This window comes from Ambystoma mexicanum, chromosome 1p, assembly GCF_040938575.1.
Source record: "Ambystoma mexicanum isolate Mex_15411 chromosome 1p, UKY_AmexF1_1, whole genome shotgun sequence".
Taxonomy (NCBI): domain Eukaryota; kingdom Metazoa; phylum Chordata; class Amphibia; order Caudata; family Ambystomatidae; genus Ambystoma; species Ambystoma mexicanum.
In genome coordinates, this window is record NC_090921.1 from 213799755 (window position 1) to 213821873 (window position 22119).

Sequence of the window (22119 nt, forward strand, 5' to 3'; positions counted from 1 at the left end):
TGACAATATTGTGTAATTTTCCTGTTGAAGCATGATATTTCACAGTGATCGACTTAAAGAATGCATTTTTCTCAATCCCGTTGGATAAAGACTCTTAAGATCTGTCATAATTTACGTTCCATCAGAAAAAACTGAAAGGCACACAATTACCTGAGGGGTACTATGAGTCTACATCGATCTTTAATAGGGTCATTCAGATGGACCTAGAAAATGTTGAATTGAAAGGAAAAAGTGTTGTACTACAATACATAAATGATATTTTAATTTGCAGCACAACAGAAGATGAGGGCAAGGAAGACTTGATTCAGTTAATGATTATTCTATCAGAAAAGGGATATAAGGTGGTCAATGAAAAGTTACAGTATTGCCAAAATGAGGTGTTGTATATAGGCCAGTTAATTTCATATGAGGGAAACAAGGTTACACCTAAAAGAGCAGAGCCAATTATGAAAACAGCAAAACCGTACACGAGAAAGCAGATGCAACAATTTCCGGGATTTTGCAACTATGTCAGAGCGTGGGTATTTGATTATAGTTCATACACAAGACCACTTTTGCAGGCTCTTAAGAAGGCACAAGTGAACAAAGATAAAATAGAATGGACTGAGGAGATGGAGGAAGGATTTGATGAATTAAAGAAAGCAACTTTTACTGCTCCAGTTTTAGGGATTCCCAATTATTCTGAAGAGTTTTACCTGATTTTGCATACAAATGGGACAGTTATGACAGCAGTGTTGACACAAAGGACTACTCTAGGGTATAAACATCTGGAATATTATTGTGGGATTTTAGACCCAGTTATAAGAGGACACTTTCCTTGCAAACAATCGCTGGCTGCAGCCGCGTTTGCCATTGAGAAGGCTACTAATACAGTGATGGAATGTTCTATGACATTATTTGTGGAGCATTCCTTGTTTTTCAATTTTGGAAAAATCTAAGGGTACCATTGACGAACCAGAGAGCTTCTGCATATGAAGTAGTTATATCGAATCCTGCTATTAAGATAGTCAGATGCAGGATAGTGAATGCTGCCACATTTGTAGCTGAGACCGTGGCAGAGGGTGAGCAGGTATATGATTGCGCTAGCTATGAAGAGTTGTATGACGACATACAGCGTGAAAATGAAAATGCATTTTCAGGAGGGGAGATTCTCTTTATTGATGGGTCGTCGAAGATCAATCAAACTAATGGAGAAAGATGGACTGGTTCAGCTGTAGTGAGATGCAGGGAAAATCGGGAATTTGAAACGGTGGCAAGCATAAGGCTGCCATCTCATTTTTAGGCACAGGCAGCAGAATTGGTGGTGCTTATTATCGCGTTTCAGAAATACAAAGGAGAGGAAGTGATGGTGTACAGTGGCTCCGACTATGCGACGTCAACCATGCACACAGGGTTAGCACGTTGGAAAAAGAGGGGCTACCTCCGAGTGGATGGCACTCCAGGACAACACTCAGTATTATTGAACAGGGTTATTAGGGTACTACAGCTCCCAGCAGCCATTGCAATAGTTAAATGTGCCGCACATACTAAGATAACTGATTTTATTTCACGCGGAAGCGAGGCAGCAGACCAAGAGGCCAAAAGGGTGACAGATTCTTCAGATATTTTAAGTGCTGACACTCCTAGCAAACAGAGGGGAGTGACTATGGCTATGGTAATGCAAGAAGGATTTCATAATTTGCTGAAAACACAGTTGATGGAAGTTCAAGGAAGTGTTCCACAGGATGAGAAGGAGCTATCGGAAAGGAGGGGTATTCTTTATCCCCCACCGAAGCCTTGAAGTGGCAAGACAGCACTGGAAAGCCAGTGATGCCAGTAGCATTAATGAAGGTAGCGCTTGAACAGCTGCACTACCCTGCGCATGTAACTAGGGAAAGCCTTGCAGCAGCTGTTGCAGAGGACTGGGTTGTATCGAACCTGTTGGAACACGTTGCATTTTATTTAGTAAATTGCATCATATGTCAAAAGTTTACTGCTCGGCACACACTGTGAACAATCAGAGGAGTAATTCCTAGACCGAACGGTCCATTTCAGCATTTACATATTAACTATGTTGACATGCTGCAAGTATGTAATCGATATAGGTTTATTCATTTATTTATTTAGGATTTATATAGCGCAAAACCACTGACCCTAAGGCTTAAGGGCGCTGACAAAATACAGAAACAAATAAAGAGACATCCAGACGGGATATATAGAGCCAGAAGAAAGAGACCAGGACCATGATGGTATTTGTTAAATAAGTTCTGAGTTTCAATGGAAGGTTGTTCCAGGCAGTGTGGGCAGCAGAGTAAAAGGCTCCGACCTTAGTCTGAGAAAGTCTGCAGTTAGGGACAATAAGCTGGAAGAGATCATTAGATCTGAGGCTGTAGTTGCTAGTTCTAGGCTTGAGTTCCTCATTGAGGTAAATAGGACCAGAATTGTTCATACAGTTGAAGGATATAGACAGGAGACGAAAGAGAATACGATCCTTAATAGGAAGCCAATGAAGCTCCCTTCTTGACTGGGAAATATGATCTGATCTCTTTTTGTCCATAACGACCCTAACAGCGTTATTCTGTACTACCTGCAATCTGTTTACTTCACATTTTGGAAGACCAGTCAGGAGGCTACTAAGGAGTCAATCCTTGAGCTAATCAGAGCTCGGGCCAGCGTTTCTCTGCTGGTTTGTGAGAGAAAGGGTCGTGCGTGGGATAGTAGTTTAATATAATACGAGGAAGAGGAGACCATATTACTAACCTGCGCTTTCATATTCATGTTACAGTCCAGATAGATCCCCAGTGTTTTAACTTTTCTCTTGATCTTTATGACACAATTATCAATCAAAAGCTGGGAGTATAAATCCTCCAGTTTACGAATTTCTGGGTCAGTGCCCACGAGCATGAGTTCTGTTTTGTTAGTGTTAAGGGCCAATCCATTGGCACACATCCAACTTTGAATGAGCAAATATATCCTGTTGATTTTGGCTTCATCATCTGCGAAGACTCCCTTAATAGATATAATGCACTGGGTATCGTCAGCGTAGTTGGTGAACTCTATGTCATTGTTGTCCAGAAAATCAAGAAATGGAACCGTAAAGATGTTATAAAAGATTGGGGAGAGACAAGCTCCTTGTGGGACTCCCTGTGTCAGATCAATGGGGTTGGCTTCTGGTGCATTACTGCTCACTCGCCATTGGCGCTCTTTCAAGAAAGAGGCGACCCATGCAGCCGCAGGAGCCGAAAAGCCTGAAACCTCCTTCAACCGGTGGACCAAAACTGAGTGGTCCACCAGGTCGAAGGCGGCAGAGAGGTCCAGCAGCATCAGCATGCTCGGTGTGCCTTGATCCATAAGGCGAAGAAGCCTGGGTATATGATAGTGGTAGAGTGCCTGTTTTCGAGATGGGCTGAAGCCGGCCCATGCACACATCCTGATGCCACTTGCGCAGCAACGTTTTTGGTATGAGAAGTATTTCCTAGATGGGGAGTATGTGAGGTGCTGAGATCTGACAATGGTCCACATATTGTAAATGAATTATTTGAGCAGATAAGTTTGTTATTGAATATTAAGCATACAGTTTCCTCTGCTTATCACCTGTAAGCAAATGGAATATGTGAGAGACTGAACAGTCTTCTCAAGGAAAGGACTGCTAAGTTGAAATTGACAATGAAGAAGGGATGGCTGTAAAGCCTACCCTTAGCATTGTGTGCATTAAGGAATCAGCCCGCATCGGACCACCATTTGTTAGAGGCAAATGAGAATGCCTCTAACTCCTCCATCGAGGAATACAAGTGATGCCCAGAAAGCAGCTGAAATGTTAGGAAATTAGATAAATGACTCTTTGATATATATGACTGTTAGTATCTCTGTCATTTCAGCTCAATACAGCAGCAAGGGGTGTCGGTCTCAAGATGCAAGCAAAGACCATTCAGCAACCAGAATTCAAGAACTTTTACCAGTATCTAGACTATTTATTGGATATTCGATCCTAATCCGCAACTTCACAAGGAAGTGGCACGAGCCCTGTTTTATTGGTCCCTTTATAATAGAGAACATTATCCTTTCAGCAGTCCAGGAAAGGCGTGCCTGGATACACTTGAGTAACGTCAAGCCCTACGCCGGTGAGGCGGATCCACCCTACCCGTTGAATTGGAAGCAAGTCAACACAAAGTAGTTCAGCACATGCAAACTGGATCGATGACAAGGAAGAAGGATGCAGAAAGTGCTGAATAAATAAATACAAGTGTGTATTTGGACTGTGACTTTTCATGGACACTTCTTAGAGATATTATAGCAGGCGTGCAAACTTGTTGCTTGAGCCACAGAAATCTCTTTAAACTTGGACTTTAGAAAGTATTGAGGTCCAGAAAAATATGCCAAATCGTGAGTTTTTGCTTAACGACTGGAAGAGGGAGCAATTTCCAGACTCATTCCTTACTGAGTTCTTGTTTGGTCTTCGTAATTTTCCTTTGTAATGGAGATACCCACAGATTACTTGTTATGATCTTTTACTTCTTCAAGTTCATCCTTATCTTGTTTAGCGCAATACCAACACTTATGTGTTTGTATGAGATCCTATAAATCCTCCTGCAATCAGTCAGTTACTTGTTGAAATAATAGAACAAATCCTACAGCTTCCTGAACACCTGACAAATTTGCCTAATGATCTCACAGTGGTTTTGTCAAGCCCGGCTGAAAGTGGGATTCAACTCCAGGAGATGTTACTGGAAGTGGGATGATTATCAGGTTATAGAGTGAACTGGGGAAAAACAGTGGTCTTTCCGTTGAAGATTAATCCGCTAAGTAAAAGGTTGTTGGATTGGGATTGTCAATGGGCTGATTTATCTGTGAAGTATTTATGTGTTTATTTGGTGCAGGATATTAGAAGGACGGTTAACTTTAATGTAGACAAATTGAAAGGAAGTCGATTGATTAATATACGTAGATGGGAAAGATTGAGTTTAAATCTTTGGCCTAAAACCAATGGCATCAAAATCAGCCCGGGAGGATAGCTCAGCAGCAGCGTGCGCGTCTTGGAAGCAAGACGACACGAAGCAACAACAGGTTCGATCCCCGGGTCCGTGCTTGAACCTCTGGGTGTTTAAGCGCGTTATAAATACGTAACTAAGACAAAAAAAACACAATTACGCAACTAAGAAAAAAAAAAAACAATTCCTGTAACAGCGCCGCGATGCCTGCGGGCTGTGTGAGCGCTTTATAAATGTAAAATAAATTAAATAAATAAATTAAAATGGTATTTCTTCCGAAAGTTTTGTATTACATACAATCCATTCCCCTAAAGTTCACGAAGAAGGCATTAAAACGTATTGATAACATTTTTATGGATTTCTCATGGGGAGTGGGCAGGAGACAGAGGATTCTGCGGTTTATTTTGATTTGTGGTGTTAGGGATGGTGGTTTTGGTTATCCAGTTTTGGAAAATTATTATAAAGGGTTTCTTTTGAAAACGCTTTCTATTATTTTAGGGAGGAAGGGGGTTTAGATCCCTTTTGGCTTCGGATGGAAAAGGAGAAATTAAATCCATTTGCCGTGGACTGCTTATATTCATATGGGAAGCTACCGAATTCTGGGTTCAGGATAGAGGCTTTAGCGGCTACAAAATGTGCTCTGGAAGGAATGGACAGACTTTATTTTTTTACAACTCTGCTTCTATTTGGTCAAATCCCGGATTACAGATTGAGAACAAAATGCTGCACTGGAAGGGGTGGGCTAATAGAGGTATTTTGAAAATTGGAGATGTGTGGAAAGACAGCAGAATGGTTTCGTTTACAGACTTTATAGAACAATATGGATTAGGCGTCCACAAACGCGTCCACCTCTCAGCCCCAGCGTACCTATCCCAGAGAATCCACCCGGTCTCCTCCACAAGACCCACCAGGACACCCAATGCCAATATGCTCTCCGTACCTAGGGTAAAAAGAGCTAGAGCAGGTGGTGCCAGCTTCCCTTACCTTGCTGCCTTACATTGGAATGCCCTTCCCACCTCTCTGCGAGCTGAACCTTCACTGACTGCTTTCCGCAAAGCCATGAAAACTACCTTGTTCTCCTAACCAACCCCATATGTTCAAGCTCTCATGACTAACATGTACGATGTATTATGTTGTATGATACTCCCTACCGCTCAACACAGGATCCTGCCTTACTGTAACCCAAGGCACAACCTGTACCCATTTTAACTAGGTCTTCTTACAAGTAACAGTGCCACAATGCCCCTGGGCTGCCTGCGCGCTATATAAATATAATAAATAAATAAATAGGCAACATGGAAATTGAAAGATACAGATCACTAGAACGCGTGATGTTGGATAGACAACAGTTATTAAGTGAATCAATAAGTGACAAGCCCCAATTGTGTGTATTGTATAATGCTGTTCCAAATGTAGTTTCTACATTTACCATAATTATACTGATGCAGGTGTGTATGCGGGACTCCTGGGAGAAATTGCGGAATAAGTGGAGGAATTAGTTGGAAAGGAATATAACTGAATCTGAATGGGTTAATGCTTGGAGGGGTACGGTGAGAGCCAGAGTGGATTTAAACTTTCATCATTGGGACGTGTCTATTGGACACAAGTGAAAATGAAAGAGCGGGGTTTGACAGAGTCAGATTTATTTTGGGGGTGCTCTCAATCAGTGGGGAACTATTTACATATGCTTTAGCAGTGTGATAGAGTGCGGAATTTTTGGAAGGAGGTCATAGATCGGGTAGATCTGGTGATAGGTAGGTCGTTTCTTCGAACTTTCTTGTCGGCAGTTTTCCTCTCAAATGAAGGTCGATGTCTGGAGGTCTGTGGTGCGTCTGATTGGATTAATAGGGCGTTGTTAATGGCAACAAAATAAATTATGAAAATGTGGACGTCACGTAAGAAACCACATACTGATAGTTGGATGGTAGATATGCGCACGCTTTCAAAGTATGAAAGGTCACGGGCATCCGGCTTCATAGAGAAACTGAATATTGTGAGAATTGGGACTCCTTTAATGATCTGTTTGAATAAGGTATAGAGTTAATAGGTTTGATGGATTATGGGTATTGGGTGGGGGTTTTTGTTTATAGTTTTTGTTTCTGTATAAGTGTTGTTTGTGTTGTCAAAGTTTAATTGGATTGTGAGGGGGGATTTTAAAATGAGGTTTTACTATAAACTGATAGATGTTATTTTAACAAAGGGAATGTTATGTAATTTGTTACTTTTTTTTTACTCTCACCAATATGTTTTGTTGTCATTTTTGGTTTAAAATTAAATACATTGGTAAAAAAAAGATGTTTTCCTCCCTTAAAAAGTAGTTTAGAGGCAAAATGTGGAGTCCTAATAATGATCCTGTACTGGACAAAGAAAGAGCACAGTGACATATAAGGTGGCGATTGATGTATTGGTGTATAATATATGCATGCACCGCATTCATTATTGTTTCCCTGTTTCTAATGATACACACTGTTTATTTTGTTGGTTGGGCAGCAGTCCCTTTAATCCTTCACACACCAGTCACCCTAGCAGACACATCTGTTACACGACGGCCAAGGCCATATGTGATTGTCCGTACACCAATGTCATGTGCAGAGTCACCTATTTCTGTGACAGATGGCCCTATACTTACCTTTAGAGGAAGGTTGGTTTTTTGATTTGCTTCATGACCATTGGGTACACACCCACTATCCAAGAAAGAGGCCTAAGAGATGTATAAGAGAAGATGATTATGAGTTAAATAATTATCTTGACAGCACATATGGGGAATAACATGTGGTATCAGCACATGAAAGAGGTAGAAAAAAGTAAAAAGAAAAAGAACCTCTGAGGAGAGTTGCTATGTTTGTGCACTCCTTCTTTATGCATTGGGGAACTCTAAGATATTCATAGCTATAGAAATAGATGTCCAGACAACTCATTGCCTATTTCACCTTGCACTCTGTCATACAAGAGGTCAATTCCAGGGCCGAACAGCATTGTTAGTATGGGTGACAGGATGGACAGCACCAGAGGAAGATGATTATGTTCAAGATTTGAAGACAAGAGCACACACCAGAAATCATGTGATTAGATATGAACAGCCTGGAATGAAGGGAGCAGGAATCAGATGGGAAATAAATAGAAAGCTCAATTGCCAAGGAAAGACTGAAGAAGATATATGAAGTTGTAAATAAAGAGGCCAGATGCAAGTTTGGGGAACAGTACTTTCACCAGATGGCTGGGAAGAAGGCATACTTACATGCCGAGCAGGGGCAGTAACTGGACATCACAAACCAGTTATAGACCGTGTGGAGGCAGGATGCAAACCACTATCACCGAAGCTTGCTAAGATGCTGACATGGGATAGAGGAAGCCCAGTACAGATAGTGCCTCTAGCAAGTGCAGAACTGTGCTTCAGAAACAATGGCACAGGAAAAGTTGGAGAGAATCAACAGTGCGATTGAATCTTTGATGTACCAGGAATGAAGGATGGAACAGTAGTGATAATGGATCACTACTGGGCATGAGGATCCAGAGCTTATATGAAGGTACCAGAGACTGGGAAGGACTGTGTTCAAAAGTAATTATTCATGTTCCAGCATTAGTGATCCCGAAAAATGACCTGAACATTGGGGAGTTTCCCAAAGTCAATGTTCATATAAGAAGGAAGAGATCACTTGTAGTTCTTACTCGAATGAAGAGGGAGACTTATTTCTAAGGCAAATCAATAGAAGCTTTTGATTACATTCCATATGAGCACAGGTTGTTCAGTAAGACATCGTCAGTATTCACGATTATCTTCATGCCAGGGATACAGATGATGGAAAACACTAAATTGTTACAAATAATCAGATGGGAGCTCCTGCAGATGATCAACCCTCCCATAAAAGGATTCAACACAATCAAAGAAGAGTTGATAGGCATAAGACTAATGACACTCCAGAATAGATATGTCTTGGAAATCAATATAGCCATGGATGGAGGTGTTTGTGCCAAAATCGGAGTATCATGTTGCACATTCATATCTCCTCACGATGAAGAGAACGGAACCATGACAGCAGCCATAACGATGTTGATGAACTTGCACATCAAGATGGAAGACAAAGTAGAGGACATTGCAGATGACAGCTGGTTTGCGTCAATCTTCTCATGTGTACCTCCGTGGATGGCAAACATCTTCAAGTTTCTTGCAGCACTTCTAGTCATGATAATGTTTGGATTTTGTGTGATCAGGATAATAATCACACAATGCAAAAAGACAACGAAAGCAATAGGGATGAAAATCATGATCGATGTTGAATCTGGATTTGAACCAAAGGAGCTGACTCATGAAGAAATCAGAGACTATATAAAACAGCATCCATGCACCAGAGGGAACAAAGTTCCTGTATCCAAGAGATCATAAGAAGTGTGTAGGAAGATGGATCTATTGCAGCCCAAGTGGACAATGCAGTCACATGACCAGGAGCGTTGATAAACATGTAAAATCAGCAGGATCTTTGAAAGGGGTGCTGAAGTTATGGACCCCAAAGAAGCACTTCTTCAAGAAAGGATGGCTGAATATGAAGACTGATGAAGGAGAGGTTGATGAATCAACCAGAGAGGGGGAGTGTAGAGGAGGAGCCAAAGGCTTCTACCAGAAGTCCTGCCCCTAACCTGCCTATATGTTGGGAACTAGTGATAGTGATAAAGACGACACTGGTAATGATGTCAATAACACGAGTAGCCTTTGAAGCAAAGTACCCAATAAGAAAGCCAATATTTATGTATCCACGAAGAGCTGAGAGTGTCTTGGGGAAGATCCCTGAAGAGTGGGAGAAGATGAATGAAAAAGCAGACTGGTGACACACTGAGAAGAGAAAATGGTGGAGCCCGTAAAGAGAACATATAGAATCCGATAAAGAAGTAAAGAATGGGGTAACCTGTTACGTGTAAAATGAAGATAACACGTGTGAAGAGCACAAAAGAAAATGCAAATCATTTTATAAATGTACAGAGCCAGCAACGCAAGTAGACAAAGTGATCATAGAAGCTGGCTATATGTAGTATAATAGACTGCAGGCGGTGCCACCAAGGTATATATAAGCAGAAGACATCTGGGTATTCCACAAGATGTTTTAGCAAACTGGGATCTCATGAGCAAGAAGCCTGAAGTGTGTCTCAATTAACAAACATTAGCTGATGAGCAAGGTAGAATCAAGGAGGCTTGTCTGTCCCAGTGTCAAGAAGGCCAGTCCAGCTGAGAACTGGTTGTCTATTCAAAGGATACAATTAATACAAGAGATGAGCCAAGCTACGGCCAAGGTGCAGCTGAGAGACAATGAGTGCCAAGTTTTAATACCATTTAATATTGAATTGATGCTCGAATTGTGGTATTCAGACATGTGACCTAGATAAAAATAGATGTGAGCAGAACAACGCAAGAGACCAGAAGATAAGAGCATGCTCACTCCCTATTATTCCCAGGAGTTTGTGGAGCCTGCAAGGCCATCTTCAAAGGCACATTTTATGACAGACAGCTTGAGTGATTATAGATGTTAGGCTAATTGGGTGGGGAGGCATGGTCAAGACCACCCCACCCGAACCTGGAATACCAGCTTGGGCGCCGTTAGCGAATGAAATATTCCAGAAGCGTCCCAACCAACCATAGAGGGGCACGTAGCAAAGAGCCCTATAGTTTGTGAACTAATAGATCATTGTGTATTTTGTGATGATGAAGATGACTTGCACTAGAGGGCCTACTTGTCCACCTGATAGTAGAGACTCAAACACAATATTAAACCCCATAGAAAGTATATTTAGATGTTTCCCATTACCCAACCACAGCCCAACATAGGTTTTTGCAATTTGCCACATATCATGACGTTAATGATGATGAGGTTTTAGTATAAAAGAGTGTTTTTATGAACATCTTTGAGCGTGATACTGTTGACAATCGTAGATGTCCATTGTACTCCCTGTTTTGGATAATTGTTAAAAAACAGCCTACCTTTTGCCAATTTCCCGAGTCAACCATATTATTGATGTTTGAGTAATTTCTGCATCCCCATCCTTCCCATAAGAGCGCAACTTTGCTTTAAAGAGCCCCCCTCGGGTTCATTCTCTTAATAACCAGATCCGTACATCCGTTATACTTCTTCATCACCACCCGTACCAATATATCTATCATTCCAACCTCTGAGCCATCACCACTCCTCATGAACATCGTAAATTCCCTCCATCCTGCTCTTATCGCCCTCATCATGAGCCATAACAGAAACACTGAGCCATGACCAGTAAGGAGGTAAGCTGTACGGCTGCGCCCTTACTTGGGTTGGTGAAGTCTATCTTCAGACATGTTTCCAGGTTGCCCGAAGGGAAGATCATAAACTTGCAGCAGTAGATGGTCCCATTCTCCAACAGGTCTTTTCCAGTGAGTGTGATGGAAATGCTGTGATTAGACACCCGGTGAAGTTGAAGGGTTTTCCTGAATGGAACATGGATGAAGACCCCGTACCTAGGGTTAAACACGGCTATGGTGGTTTGGTTTGTCTTCAGGCTTTTTCTTACCCAGTTCACCTGTGACACATGTTCTTTTCTGCTGGAGTAGATGCAGGTGATACGGTAGGGTCCAGTGGAGCTCAGGGGATCATCGGCCTGGATGTGAAGATTTTCATAGATAATACCTAGAAAGAGATTGGAAAAAGCTTTAACAGGCGGTTCTGATGATCATCAAGCATGCAAACTGAACGGTCATTGGTTAATTCGCTCAACCAAACAATGGAGAGAAAATCCAGATTAAAAGGATCGGGTCATCATTCCACACCCCTTTTTCCACTCCCATTCCTCCCTCCCCCTTTACTGTTTGGGAGGGCTCACTTGCCACCCCACCTTACCATTGCAAAGGGGATCACCTTTGATCACCTTTTTGTTATTTCTTTTTTTTTTATTGGGATGGGAAATCGTCTACTGCAGAAACAATCCTGTAGTGAAGTGACCCACAAACTGCCTTCACATCTGTCCCACTGTGCTCCTATACTAATCAAATACTGTGAGCCCCAAGGCATTTGTAACCAATTAGGCTCCAATCAACCATCACTCGCACCTACTCCACCTCCATCCTGACATGTTTGCTCATTGTCGATTCTGACCCCATCATAGCAAAATGTCCCCTCACTTTCAGGGCAAAAACAAGTGTTAGCTGATGCGCTTTTGCTTTGGCCCACCAGTATCGCTTTTTCAGCCCTAGCCAGTGAAGCTGAAGAACCCTGGCTGCTTTGGTGCCCGTAGTTTCAACAGGTTGTAGGACACAGGTATCACTGTAGGAGGTTTCGCTCTCGGACATGTAACCCCAGCTCACAACCAACCACATCATGTGAATGCTTTGGTTACCAGGCAACTGCACATCTGCGTTGTATTAGTGCTGGTGGCCATTTTGGGTGCTGCACAAATGCATATGACACTTGTAGGCCCACCCGCCTTGGCTTGGGTAAGGAGACAGTCATCTTGATTACCTCAAGATCGTGTGCACAGTTGATGGAAGTTTGGTCATCTTGAATTGGGCAACTGTCCACCATTTCCAATAAAAGAATACCCATTAGGTGCTTCAGAGGAAATTACTGTACACTTGACTACCTTAAGTAGACAGAAATATTACTTCAGGGTTTCCCATCTGTCAGGTTCCACACTATGAACAGTGTTTTATATGGACATTGATCAATGATCCCCGAGTTTGGGTTAACAACGCTACAAATAGAACAAAAGTTAAAGAAAGAAATGCGGTAGTTTACCACATCTCTTTTCCACGCTCCTCCCCCCTCATAAGCAGATTTCTATACAACTGGATGTAGATATTCACTGTACGAGTGGCTTGTACCTACTTGTCTGCTGATCATAAAAAGATTGATTGCAATAAAAGATGTCATGAAGAACAGACCTTCGGAATAAAGGAGATACCCTAAACCACCGGTGACGGTCACCTGTGCCGGTCACTGTGCCGGTCACCTGTGCCGGTCACAGCTCATTAGCCTACCTGCCTCCTTCAGTGAAACCATGCAGAGTGCATTCTTGGAATGCCTGGCCAGTCGTACAGACACATTTACTCCGTACAAAAATAAGCAAATACTCAAAACAGAAAAACATTTTATTTTATTTTAATGTGTTACAGTTAATTAAAACTGTACAAATATATAAATAAATTCATTTGGATGGCATAACATACATACAAGAAACACAAGAGAGAATCCATAATAAAACCAAGAAAATTAATGAGTGCAAATACAAATATTGATCATTTTCACTCACAAAATACATAAAACGTATTAAAACAATATCAACAGGGGTAGCGATTGTCCTTTCTACTTATTCAACCTGTACTTTTACTTTCACTGCCATCCATACTCTGTAGAAGGCAATACGGGGGTCTTTGAGTTTGTTTTCAGACACCGCAACCAGGATTCCCTTTCCTTAATGGTGTCCAAGTCATGTACAAGGGCACCTACATTGTTTACATAAATAGGGCCCATCGTGGAGCAAGCCCTCAAGACATGTTTCCCAGTCTCCAGACATTCTTTGTTCTTACACATTCTGCAATACCTTTCCTCAGCTGGGAGTTTCAGAATGAATCCTGTGTTGGCCAATACCGGCAACCGATTAAGCGCAACAATGGTGTGAAACGCTGCAGCTCCTTGGCTGGGCAAAGAGTAAGAAAAGGTTGAGGCTTCTTAAATTTATAGAGCATAATAGAAACAAATTTGTATTGCTTTAATTTTGTCAGGAGCTCAGAATTCTGCAACCAACCTTCCCTCTCATTCTCTTTACCACCTGATTTTTTATGACCTGTACATGTTCCTCAAAATCTGGGGTCCAGTTTAGCTCCTTTAACTGGTTCATAAGTTCGACTACGTAGCTCTCTGCACTCTTAGTCTCCATTTCTCTGCCCAGCAAGTGTAGCAGCAGGTCTGACATTGCTTTCCTAGATTTAATGTAAAACATTCATCTTTTCTGTTTTAATTTGTCAGAGAGTTTAACCCCAGCTCTAGTCGAATTATTTCAGTGGAAACACACTGTGGCAGCCCTAAGATTCTGCGCCAAAATGTACTGTCAATCACCTGGCGCCACCTTAGGTCCGACATTGTCAATACCTCTCACCCATACAGGACCGAAGGGATGAAGCATTGCTGGTATAACAGTATAACATCCTAGCACCTGCTGGTATAACATCCTAGCACCTAGTAACGTAAAGCCCCCAGTGCGCCCTACATATTGGTTGATCAGTGTCGTTAGCTGATTGGCCATTTTGGTCTAATCTAGATTACACTTGTGATAGCCTCTCACAGGCTCCATCACTATTTCCACGTATCTGTATTGGTCGGTGTAGCCAACTATTTGGCCCTCGATTTATAGAGCAGCTGTCCTGATTCCTTTCTTTCCAAAGAACATTAACTGCGTCTTCTCTCTATTAATGACTAGATCGTTCTCGTCGGCATAACCCCATAGCTCTAGTGCCATCCTTTTCAGGCCACTGAACGTGTGGTCCAGGATGACTAGGTCATCTGCATAGGCCAATGAAACACAGCCCTGTCCACATAACTTGGGAGGGCAGTTACCAACCCGATTCATAGCTAATGGTAGGTCTGCCATATACAGATTGAAAAGGAAGGGGGCCAGTCTGCATTCCAGTTTCCCCCCTCGATGTGTCAAGATAGGAGCAGCTAAGGTACCCTCACCATCCAGCCTCACCTTTACTGTATTGTCCTCATGTAATAGTTTGATGAAGTAGAGGATGTGATTAGGGCAGCTGTAGACCTCTAGTTTTATCCACAGCCTGTCTCTATTCACTAGATCGAAAGCCGTTTTGAAGTCTACATAAAGTGCATGTAGCCCTGGACTGTTCCTACTTTGAGCACTTTCAGGGAACATATCCATGAGTCTCAGATTGTCCCCAGTGGCACAGCCGGCTCTAAATCCAGTCTGGAAATGGTCCAACAGCCCCTTCTCGCTAACCCACTCCTGCAGATTGTGTATCAGGAACGTTGCGAAGATTTTCTGAGTGATGTTTAGCATAGATAGGAGCATGTAATTCACTGGGTCCTTCACATCCCCCTTTTTGCGAACTGGCATTTGAATTGATGTGCCTGAGAGATCATCCCATCCTGGATGACTTTTTCTTATAGTATCTCCAGACTTTTGGCCCAGGCAACGGGTTCTTTTTTCAGGACATTATTCGCTAAACCATTAGAACCGGGTGTCCTGCAGGACTTCAGCCTTTTAACATGATACAAAATGTCCTCACACTCAATCACAAACTTGGGGTTTCTTATGTATTTATCTGGGACTTGCCTACTACCTTTATTAGCAGCCGGTGTGGTCGTCAAATGCTTCATCCACTGTTCCTCGCTAATAGGATCTATGATCTTACGGTTTTTACTACCTTTGGCCTTACTCAATACTTTCCAAATGCTAGAGACATTTTTTTTTCTTTCCGGATCTTGAGGAGGTCCTGCCATTCCCTGAATTTAGCGTTATATTTCCACTAGTAAATGAAATTTCTATAGTTATTTTTTATTCTTCGAATCATAGATGGTCCATCACTTCAGGATGAGTGTGCTTTTAGCTTACAAAGTTCTTGCCTCATTTTGCGCTTCTTATCCCTGATCACCCTATCATAAATCCTCTCCTCAGTGTTATCGGCCCCTATTTGGGAAGATTTGTGATATACGAACCTGGAGGTAAACTCTGTGATCCAAAGCTCAATTCATTCACACTTTTAGCCTTGAATCTATAAGCAACCCATAGCTGGCTCATCAATATGCACTCGCTAGCCCTTTACAGATTCTTGGCAGACCATGTCAGTTGATAACCAGCATGATTTATTTCAAGGCCCCCTCCTATAGTTTCTTTTTTCTCCTGTTCCTTAATTAGATATGTTAGGGTCAGAGTAGCATGGACGCTGTAGTAGTTATCTTTAATAACAGGTCTATCTTATTTGTGTGTAGAGAGACTTTTATTAAAAAAAAAGAATCCAAGACTGCAGTTTTTTGCCCCATTTTCCAGGTAGATTTACCTGTCTTATCACCCTCCCCACATCCATACAACACCATCATCTCACAGTCGCTCAATAGTCGCAACCACTCAGACCCTTCTTTGGAGTGAGAGGCCTGCCCCCTACTCACTGTCCCAGGTACGGACGAAGGTGGGTTCCTTTTCTTCCCACCAACACACATACAATTTAAGTCCCCACTCAATATGATCATTTCATTTGGGCCTCTATTTGACCAATGAACTATAAGGTCAACTATCTCGTTCTGGACCTGTCACTTGTTTCTCCCCCAGGAGGGTTGTACACATCACCACCAATGTTTTACCGCAGGGAAACGGACTGATTCCATCTACTTCAACTGCCAGTACAAACGTTGAATCCTCAGTCCACCCCGACTCTCCAAGCATTCAAGGTTTGTTTAACTCCAACCACTAAACCCCCAAAAGGTCTACCTTTTTCTCCTTCCACCAACAATTTAGCCCTTAGCCAAGTTTCTTGTAAATTAAAAATCTAATTTTTAATCAACAAAGGGAAGACCTCTCCACTCCCTAAAATATGGTTGCGGCCCCGCATTTTCCAATACACGATCGATATAGATCAGGACTGCCTCTCTGGTATACCAGCCAGAGCGAAAAAAAAGAAAATGGCGAGTAAAACAAAAAATAGGGAACATATGCATCTCCCCTCCCCCTACCTTTACTCTCACAGTTCCACAGATATGTTTGGAGGATCATAACTGCCCGACTAGAAGTGAAACTTGAAGGTGACATTGCATTTTTTAATTGGACTGAATTACTAGGCAGAAATAAATACGATTTACAAAAAGAAATATTTTAGATTTAAATCTAAAAAATAAACATCCCGTTGGAATTGGAATTCCTTATTTACGACCTCAAAAGTAATTTTGCTCACAACTTAAAAATCTAGGGAGGAAAATACTACCACTCAACATTTTAGGTGGAGCCCGAGTCTTCTTCTTTTGAGCAAATGCTAGCCAGCTTTAAGAAAGAGAAGGCACGGCGTGTCCAGCCAAAATGTATTAACCAGTCGCTATATTTGAAGACGAACTTCCATGAAATAAAATAACACATAAAAAAAATAATCTGCAACATCAGAATGAATGGAATGCCAACAAACACAGAAGCTCGAAAAGGAAAGAAAAAAAGGAAGGTTTGGGTAGAAAAGAGGGACACTCTGATCCTCTTCCTGTAGCATTTTGACCTTTCTGTGGGGATCATATTGATCATGTGCAATAGCCAAGGTTCATGCATTCGATTGCTGGGATGGTTCAGAAGATAACTCAGCGTGTTAAGCACTCATTGCAGAGATCTGTGTTCATATGCAAGATTACAGAACCAAGTTCCAGCAAGCAAATTCAGCCTTTCCTATGCACCAGATAGCGGTCACTATAAAACAAAGCACAGCATCAATATGGTGAGGGTCCAGAAATTGGTCTTATTTCAGCCAGAATGAATAGGATAAAGGGATTAACCATCCATATTTTGATTGCTGCATATCAAGCTATGGGTGGTGATCGTGACAAGAGGGGCATGACCAGATATTCTGATCCCTCAATCCCTTTTGTTTGGTGGAGGGGGCCTCAAGGGTGTCCTTGGCCCGGGTCCTAAAAGTGCTTAAGATGGCCCTGCTTGCAGAGCGTTACCACCTTCCTCCAGAGAGTAGGATCCATCTCTTGGCGGTTCCCTGGAATTGAGTGCTTCAAATGAAAACCCTATCCTCATCAAGGGCCACCTTGCGCCGGGGTGCTGATTACTGAAGATCTTTTGATGTATGCATACAGAGGAATGAGGTGGAGTTACAGTAGCCCAGAGGAGCGGCTCAGAACACAGAGGTGTCTCACCATCTTGGCTTGTGCTTGCAAACTTCCCACCCCACCTCTGCACTTCCTGCAGACAAGGTACTCTGGGTATGATATTAGCAGGTAAAGGACATTTGTTACAGCAGCCAGGATTGGGCTCATAACAAACAGACTTGCTGTGGACCAATCTGCTGTAGCATTTTCTTTTTTTTTTAAACTTGAATTTTATTGAAGGAACCAATTGTACATATCACAACAAAGCATTATTGAGTATTCAACTCCCTCCCCCTCCCCCTGCACCCTACAAGCCCCAACAACAAAACAACAGGTGGTTCTGTGCAGTGTCTCTTCTAGGTCCTGTGTCTCCACTCCCACTGTGGAGACTTACATCCTGAACAGGGTCTGCTGTGGAACTTGGCTTGTGAGGATGTGCCCTTCCGGTGGTGAACCGTCTGCATTACCCCCTCTTCCCTTCGGCTGGAGGCCCCCTGATTTCAAGCTATATCCCCCTGTTGGTTTCTCTGATTTTCACCAACTATCTCCCCCCGTCTCTCCCTTCACGCCAACCTCAGGTGGCCATGAACTCCACGAGCCCCGCTAGTGTACGTCCCATCCCCATTTCCTTATTACAGGGCCACAATCTGCCATGAATGCGCTTATCTGATCGTTCACCATTGCTGTCAATTTCTGTTGCCACTCGTTTCTATCAGGGAGTGACCCGCTCTTTCATTTCTGTGCTAACGCGACACTGGCTGTCCTGAAACTCGCGTCCCACATTCTCGAGTATCTATAATAAATGTTGAAATCTCTCGAGGGGAGCCCCACCAGCATCTGGAGGGGGTCTATGGGAAGGACCTCGTCTATACCCTCTGACATCTAGTCCAGGAGGTCCCGCCAGTATGCTTGAACTTGCGGGCATTGCCACATGTGAGCTCAAGAACCTATTAAGCCACGTGCCCTAGGACATAGTGGAGAAGACCCCGGAAACATTCAGGATATTCTGAGTGGGTCCCTGTGCCACCCTTGTAGGACCTTGAAGTTGTATCCCATGGCTGCCATGAAAAGATTCCCATAAAACATAATTTTACATATTTTCCCCCAGACTTGCTCCGAGATTACCTCTTCCTCGAAGTCTACAGAAAAAGGTAGCAGGCGCCCCTCTCTAGTAAGAACATGGCATGATAATCTGTTCTGTGTTTTTTTGCCCACTTTGAGAGCCCGCAGCCATCGCTTTTTGCTCACTGTACTTTTCACAAAGGAGGAAAAACTATTTGCATATCAGTCTTTGTCCCGCCCACAAGGGCAGTCTAGCACCAAAATGCCTGGCAAACCTTCTTTGAGCAAGAGAGCCAACAGCAAACCCAGACACTTGTTTTTCGGTCTAGTCGGGCCTAATAAGTGAGGTGGAGTTGTGCCCCTCTGAGCACAGTGAGCAAGGGGTCCACGTCTGGGTTTCCCCAGGTATGTTAGGGTGACCATCCCTAAGTTCCTTTCAAAAATACAAAAAAGGTAGGTCCCAGAAGGTTTGCCTATCCTTCTTGTCAACTGTGATCAGTACCTTATAGAGTCTAGACACTATTCCCCTCCTCGACTCCGAGCTGTCCAGTGCTTTTTAAAATGTTGTGAGTGGGCATTTCAGTTTGTCACCCCAGATTTGGTTGGTGAGGATTCCCTTCAGTCTTAGATATTCGAAAATGGCGATCTTGTCCTCATTGCGCACTTCTGCTTCCGCTCCATAATCCAAGAATGCATCATCCTTAAACAACTGTCCCACCCTTTCCAGACCCCCCTCAGACCATGACTCCATGTAGCGGAATCCCTTGAGCCCCAGCCCGATAACCGAGCCCCACACCGAGGTCATCGGTGAGGGTCAGGAGGACAAGCTCTCAGTGCTTCTCCCTTCCATCCACACAGCCATACTACACCCAGACACGGAAGGTTCCTCAGCCTGTTCGGTATCTACCTGTAAGGTGCCCCGAGTAAGTCCCTCACTTTCGACAGGTGGGTGTCCATGTCTTATAAGTAAGTCCAATATGTCCCCAGGTCGTCCCTCATATGTTACAGGATCACTCATAGCTGGGCAGCTTTGTAATAAAGGGCAAGGTATGGGAAGCCAAAGCCCCCCTCTTCCCTTGTGAGGGTTCGGTTGGATCTTTTAATACTCAGGGTCTTATTTTGCTAGATAAACCTCTGCACACTACATTGGAGGTTACTAAAGTAGGCTTCCAGCATCTTCATGGGAAGGGCTGTGAATAGGTATAGAAGTCACAGAAGAATGTTCATCTTTACTGCTGTCATTCGCCAATACCATGAGAGTATTTGGGTGCCCCAATGGTTGAGGTCAGCTTTTATGGCCGTCAGAAGAGGTTCATGATAAACCGACGCAAGCGTCGCCAAGTTTCTAGGAATCCAGACCCCCAGGTATGAAATCCCTGATGGCTCTACTCTTACCCCCGTATGTTCAAATAGGTATAAACAGTCCCTATAATAACATCCTACTCTACTGACAGGGATATCAATATGTATAATACAATAAAGAGTAAGATAACACGTCTTGTTTTACTTACATCCAACCCCCTTTACACAGGAACTCTATAAGGTTTTCCGGCATCACTAGTCCTGAAAAAATGGACCGTCTGCTATGATTGATTAAAAAATGTGTATAACAAATTTTTATTCAAATAATTCGAACTGAATTTAAACATAAAACACTACCCTCACCTAACACAGTGTACTAAACACTAAAAAACAGTTACTAAAACATGAAATACAAAGTTCACTTATTTGCATGACACAAAAGATATCACATAACATAACACAAAAAAATCTCAATGTGTCTCTAAAACAACAACCATCCCAACATGTTTCTGTTCTTCACTGCCCAGTTCGGGCGAACATTCTTCAGGGGAAATTATTTTTAAAAAAAGCATCCACTAATCTCTTCAACACCGTGCTGAAAGGGTAGATTCAAACTTCTATACAGGCAAAGGAAGGAAAGAACCTCCGAGCCTGTAAGAGTAAAAGGAAAAACTAATGAGTTCCAAAAAGAGGGAAAGGAAGTACTACAAAATGTAGAAAAAGAACACTACTCTCACCCCCAGCATATGGTTCTTTTTCTCTAGGAGCGGCTCTGTGGAGCGGATCGGCATTATTACCAATTTTAGTTTGTTAATTTGCAGGCCCGACAAGGCACCAAATGTCTCAATGAGAGCAAACAGTGCGGGGAGCAAGGATGGAGTGTCTACCAGATACCCCTGTATGTCATTGGCAAATAGGTAAAGTTTGAACTCAACTTCTCCTCTTTGAATACCCTGTATTCCCTGGTGTCTTATAGCTATTGCCAGGGGCTCCATCATGAGTGCATATAGTAGGGGGGATAAGGGGCACCCCTGTCTCGTGCCTTGGGTCAGTTGGAAGGGTGCTGATAATTCCCCATTAGCCTGGACTCGTGCGCACAGGACCTTGATCTGTGTTCCCACACATTTCTGGATGGTTCCCCCTATTCCCATCTTTTCCAGGAGTATAGCCATATATTTCCACTCCACCCTGTCAAAGGCTTTCTCCGAGTCTAAAGAGCAGAGGCATGCATCGAGATCAACCTCCTGGGCATAGTGCATTAGATTTAGTGTCTTCCTGATATTGTCTGAGTCCTGACGCCCTCTGATGAAGCCGACCTGGTCCCCGTGGCCTAGAGATGGCATTACTCCCTCAAGTCTCTTTCCTAGCACCTTCGCCAGGATTTTTACATCTGTATTGCGTATGAAGATTGGTTGGTAGGACGAGCACTGTGTCGGGTCCTTACCATCTTTCGGGATCCCCACTATGATGGCCCCCATCATTGATTCGGGCAGTGTCCCCCGCCTCCAGAACTGCGTTGAAGACTCTTGTCACGTACAGGGCCAGAGTGGACAGATATATCTTGAAGAATTTAACCGGGAACCTGTCTTCGCCCAGTGACGTGCCCCCTTTTATTGATTTGATTGCCTGAATGACCTTTTCCTCTGATATTGGAGCATCTAAGTCAAAGTTGGTTTCCCTGCATAGTCCTGGAATGGGTAGTTGTGCCAGCAATTCACCTATGTGCGATTTGTCGCCGTCAAATTCTGACTTATATAAGAGTTCATAATATTGTCCGAAAGCCGCCCCTATGCTAGTGGTGTCAGTGTGTGTTCCCCCGTCAGTTCTCATGGCCCTAACCATCTTACTTTTCTGGGATTCACTCAATTTTCAGGCTAGAATCTTACCTGCCTTGTCGCCCTTGTCCTAGTATTTTTGTTTGATAAAGAGCAGTTTCTTCTCGGTCTTGCTCAGCAGGAGGTTTTTTAACTGAGCTT

General features: G+C 43.0%; 1 protein-coding gene across 1 annotated transcript in view; it reads right to left on the reverse strand.

Moving 5' to 3' along the window:
* LOC138567877 (uncharacterized) overlaps window positions 1-22119 on the reverse strand; it is a 100223-nt gene that overhangs the window by 38250 nt on the left and 39854 nt on the right. The window contains exon 2 of the mRNA XM_069646371.1: window positions 11255-11611. Within this exon, the coding sequence (XP_069502472.1) occupies window positions 11255-11611 (357 nt within the window). The remainder of the gene's footprint in view (window positions 1-11254; window positions 11612-22119) is intronic.